Source organism: Octopus bimaculoides, chromosome 9 (genome assembly GCF_046866305.1).
Source record: "Octopus bimaculoides isolate indiv1 chromosome 9, ASM4686630v1, whole genome shotgun sequence".
Taxonomy (NCBI): Eukaryota; Metazoa; Mollusca; class Cephalopoda; order Octopoda; family Octopodidae; genus Octopus; species Octopus bimaculoides.
Genome location: NC_142936.1, coordinates 43,119,830 through 43,125,636, shown reverse-complemented (window position 1 = coordinate 43,125,636; position 5,807 = coordinate 43,119,830). Strand labels below are relative to the sequence as shown.

The 5,807-nt window shown below is 36.5% G+C and overlaps 1 protein-coding gene across 1 annotated transcript in view; it reads right to left on the bottom strand.

The window, feature by feature from the left end:
- Positions 1-2,263: 2,263 nt before the first annotated feature.
- Positions 2,264-5,807, bottom strand: part of LOC106870303 (retinol dehydrogenase 11) — a 55,113-nt gene continuing 51,569 nt past the window's right edge. The window contains exon 2 of the mRNA XM_014916328.3: positions 2,264-4,092. Coding sequence (XP_014771814.1) covers positions 2,751-4,092 — 1,342 coding nt within the window. The 3' untranslated portion in view covers positions 2,264-2,750. The remainder of the gene's footprint in view (positions 4,093-5,807) is intronic.

The following is a 5,807-nucleotide window of genomic DNA, read 5'->3' as shown; positions in this document are numbered from 1 at the left end:
TGAGTTCAATTCCCGGCAACACAGTGTGTCCTTGAGCAAGACCGTTTATATCACGTTGCTCCAGTTCACTCTGCTGGCAAAAATGAGTAAATACCTGTATTTCAAAGGGCCAGCCTTCTCGGACTGTGTCATGCTGAATCTCCCTGAGAACTACGTTAAGGGTACACGTGTCTGTGAAGTGCTCAGCCACTTGCACGTTAATTTCATAAGCAGGCTGTTCCATTGATCGGATCAACTGGAACCCCTGTAGTCGTAACTGATAGAGCGCCAGTACATGTTATAATGTCTACCCACAACAGAAACTTCTGTTAAGTATTTCGTCCAGCGTTCCAATGACTCTGCAAGCTCGCCGTCTTAATTCACCGCCTTAATAACAACGTCAAACAATTCGTTGATTTGAAATTGTCTGACGAAAAGGTTTTATATTTTATTTGTAGTTATTACTCCGATCTTACTATCTTTTTCTTTTTATACTTGTCATATTTGTTACTGTATTGTAATTATCTATTTCTCTTCTTATCTCCCCCTGCTGCTTCATTCATTTTTGTTGGCACTCCGTCGCTTACGACGTCGAGGGTTCCAGTCGATCCGATCAACGGAACAGCCTGCAAGTGAAATTAACGTGAAAGTGGCTGAGCACTCCACAGACACGTGTACCCTTAACGTAGTTCTCGGGGAGATTCAGCGTGACACAGTGTGACAAGGCTGATCCTTTGAATTACAGGCACAACAGAAACAGGAAGTAAGAGTGAAAGAAAGTTGTGGTGGAAGAGTACAGCAGGGTTCGCCAGCATCCCCTGCCAGAGCCCCGTGGAGCTTTTTAGGTGTTTTCGCTCAATAAACACTCACAACGCCCGGTCTGGGAATCGAAACCGCGATCCTATGACCGCGAGTCCGCTGCCCTAACCACTGAGCCATTGCGCCTCCGCGCTGCTTCATTCACATTGCATATAAATTCAAATTGATATATTCTACAGCATTATATCATTGAACGGGTTGTTTAAAGACAGAACCCTTGTTAAAATTCGGGTCTGCTGTGGAAAATATATTGGAGTGCTATCTAGTTAGAGAAGAATTTAACTCATTTCTCGTTAGTTATACAATATTCCCCTACATATAGCAAAGGTGTGACTTCTCATGATGATTAATTTGAGAGAAGTGGGTTGAATAATGAAGATTTAATGAAAACTAGTGAAGATTATTGGTCATGAACAGATGATTTTATTGCTAACAGGATACAATATGTAAAATCTTCCTTACGAAGTACGATACCACAACAATTTTGTGAACAGGGAATCTCAAAATTTAAAAGTGTTATTCTTGTGCTAACACAATATGAATTTTTAACATGCGCAAAAAAAAAATATGTAATAAAAATATAATAAAAAATTGTCACATATTTTATCCAATCTAGTGGGATAAATGTAAAAATCGACGGATAGCAGGATTTGAGTAGGGAAAGCAGTTCTGTCACTCAGCAGACCAGAGTAAAAGTTTGGATGCAATATCGATTGAGATTAGCAACCGGATACTTTTCATATTTCTCTATTATTCTAAATACGATCATAAATATTTACCATTTCTCGTTTTTTTTTCCCCCCAATCAATAGGAAGCTTCATTCATATGGAAGAAATCTTTATTCCATTTTTCATTCCAAAAACTATTGCTTTATTCTATCTGAAAATGAAATTCATCTTTCAAAAATTTATTGCAAAAGACGATGGAATCAAGGAGACTTGCGTTTAAATCAGTAATATGATAAAATAGTGACAGAAAATAGTTTAGAGTGGAAAGAAAAAACCTTATTTTTATGTGTGGAAAAGGAATTTATTTTTCGTGGATATAATAAAACTACTAACTACAGACTGATGCTGCAAAACATTAGAACAGAACAATAATAATAATAATAATGATAATAATAGTGATAATAATAATAATAATAATAATCCTTTCTACTAAAGGCACAAAGCCTGGTGGGGGCGGGATTAGTCGATTACATCAACCCTAGTCTGTAACTGGTACTTATTTTATGGACTTCAGGCGGATGAGAGATAAAGTTAATCTCGACGGTAATTGAACGCAGAAATTTGAAAACCCAAAGAAAAATCGCAAGTCATTTTATCCAATGATATAAGGGTCTGCCAATGCACTGCCTCTAATGATAACAGATACCAATGTATGTATGTATGTATGTATGTATGTGTGTATGAGTATGCTTGTGAGTATATTATTTATATGTATGTATGTATGTATGCATGCATCTATATGTGTGTATATATATATATATATATATATATATATATATATATACATATAAAACGAACACTGAAAGCTTAATGCTGATGAAGTCAACTGCATTGTGTTATAACGGTTGTGGGCTTACTGGACACTTGTGCGTTACGTAAAGCATAACATAGAGGTCATGCTATTTGTTTGTTTTTTGTATAGATATATATTTGCGCTGATCTCGCACACAAGCTTAACTGGAATAATAAGGGTTAGTGTGGAACTTGGTAACTTACCCAAAACATTTGGTAACATGTCACGCCTTCCAGTGCACCTTTTGAAACATACATATATACATACGTTTGTGTGTGTACGTGTGCGTGAGTGTGTGCATATTTACATGTATAAATATAAGTGTGTGCGTGTATGTATATGTTGTGTAAGGAACATGTTGCATTGAGTGGAGAGGCCAGTGTTTCTATAAAAGTTATCTAATTACAATCAACTGAGGTTTTTTTTTTACTTAAAACGTCTCTTCCTCGTGAAGGTTATCCGAGTTTTCAGCATCATCGAGCGTAATTAAAGGAGAGTCCTCGCGACTGCTGCTCGTACGATCCGAACAAGCGTTTGTTGGATCACAATTCAAGTTAGGATCGACATCAGCTGGTGGGTAGTGTTCGTTTGACTCAGTAATTTCTGGAAGAATCAGTGGCTTGTAAATCGCTTCCGGTACTGTTTCTTTGTTCTCATTCGTTGAAGAACAAACGTTAGACGAAAGGTCTTCAATCTCCACTAAGTTTTTATTATTGATGGCGTCGAGTGAAGGTGTGAAAGAACAAGGTGGAGTGGGTAAATCTAACTCAGAAATGGTACGTATTTCAGGTGCTGACACGTTCGTTGATTCAGCTGTTGCGGCTTTAATTGTTTCTGCTACTTCTGCTGATGCTGCGTCAACTTCCGTCACTGCTGCTGCTGCTGTTGTTGCTGCAACCGCTGTGGCTGCTGCTGCTGCTGCTGCTGCTGCTGCTGCTGGTGCTTCTTCTTCTACTGCTTTTGTTGGTAATGTTGATTCACATGGAGCTGTAGGTGTATGCGAACAACTATTTTCTGTATCTGTTTTCGTTTCAGTTTTCGCTTCAGAAAATCCCTCTTGAGTACCTTCTTCTTCCTTTTTTATATTGTCTTCCTGCAAAGCTCCTACTTCTTCTATCTTGACTATATCTTCAGGTAAATCCAAATAGTCTTTACAAGCTAGGAAACTAATTTCCCGCATCTTTCTCGCTTGCTCTTTGTTATGAGCTGACCTAGACAAACTTTTTGTTTGTATGCTAACGTTTTCGAAATACTCTCCAGTTACTTCGGACAATTCGGGTTCGACAGCCATATAAACCAAAGTTTTTGCTGCATCTTCTGGTGAACGACCAAACCAAGCAGATGTGTAGGCGCATATGATGTTGACCAAACGTTTACACATATCGTTCACATTCCTATTCATAATGTTCGTTTGTACAAAACCCGGGTGCATGGAGTTAATGGTGACTTTCGTCCCAGTAAGTTCATCACAGAGGAATTTACTATGGTAAATATTAGCTAATTTACTCACAGCATAGCCTTCAAGTTTGCTGTATTTTATATCTGAGCCTTCTCGGTGAAGGGTGAAATCAAGCGGTGAGGGAGCAAACTCGTGCACTTTTGAACTAACATTTATAATGCGACTAGGTGCAGATTTTTTAATAAGATCGAGCAATAGATGAGTCAACAGAAAATGGCCGAGGTAGTTTGTAGCGAAAGTCAAGTCGAAACCTTGTTTGGACCTTTCATTATCAGTTACTCCAATCGCTGCATTATTGATGAGAATATCAAGCCTGGAAAATAGAAAAAAAAAAAAATTTTATGACGTAGAAATATTTAAGAACAATTTTATACATATATAGCTATTTACTATTGAATGAAACAATAAAATTATTGAATTAAATTTTACCATTAAAAAATTGTTGGGAAAACACAGTTTGTCTTTTTCTGCTGTTTTTATCTTAAATTCCTACGAATACGCAATATGTATGCATCTATCTATCTATCTATATATATATATATATATATAAATATAATTATATATATGTGTGTGGGTGGGTGTGTGGGCGTGGGTGGGTGTGTCCTAGCAGAGATACCCGGCGTTGCTCGGAATTAAAATGGCATAGTTTTTTATTGTTTTACTTGTTTCAGTTATATGACTGCGGCAGTGCTGGAGCACCGCTTTTAGTTGAAAAAAAATAGACCCCAGGATTTATCCTTTGTAAGCTTAGTACTTATTCTATAGGAGTGTTTTGCCAAACATCGGTTGTCAAGCGATAGTGAGAGTACAAACACAGATACACACTCGCACAGACACATAAATATACACATATAGAGGCTGTCTTCTTTCAATTTCCGTGTACGAAATCCACTCACAAGGCTTTGGTGTGACTGACGCTATAGTATATAAATATATATATCTTAGGAATAAAAGTCATTATTGTGAATTGTTAAAGAGATTCAATGGCATACCGGTTTCGTAAAATTACAGTTCACTGACTTTGAATGCGCACCAATTACCGAACGGTGTCGGATCTACAAGTCCCTGAGTAAAAATATTATGTGTAACGGAAGTAAGTATATATATTTATTTATTTATTGTGTGTGCGTGTGTGGGGGGCGAAATTTTACGCAATAATCTAAGGAACATTCACACAAACATCCTTCTGTACTCCAAACATTCATTTGTATTTACAATAAAACAATTTTTTTCACTCAGAATATTGTATCTCTCTAAGTTTGTGATACAAGAAGAGCAACCTTAACACTGACTCATGGTATCGATAAGGATTATATTGAGTTCACCGTAAATATCTTTAGATAAAGATATAACAAGCACATACAGTCACTCAGATAGAGGGACTTATATAAATTCACTTCATTGTCCAAATTCATTTGGAAACTAAAATAAACGATAACTTGAAGTATTGTGGACAGAACGGCTCCATACTCTATTGAAGTTGGAGATTGGTAATTAAGCTTGAATGAAAAGTTCTAGAATTTGAAACAGCCATTGATATCGCTGAACTGAAGATCTGAAATATTGTATATTTGCTGACACTGAAAACTATTTCTTTGATAAGTCATAGAGCTCATGGATTATGCATAGCTATCAATGTCTGCATACCAAAACCGATGTAAGGTATTCTGATACCTGAAAATCAAAATGGTTTGCCCTGACCTACTCAACAGTTGCAAAATCCATTCAGTTACAGCACAATCCGCAACGACACAGTACAGACTATCAACCGTCACTCTCGAAAATGAGAATCGACTTAAACGGTGTACGGTCAATATAAGATATTCATTCAATCTTGCCTGATTAAAGTAACTGACCTTAAATCAGAGTAAATTATAAATAGATTTTAGTTTCTTAATAATAAATCCTATATACATAAAAATACGTATATGTACACATACACACATATACGTGTATATAAATCCGTTTAGTGTTGAGTGTTAGAAAAAAGAGTACATAGTAACATAGTAAAAATTAACATTTTATTTT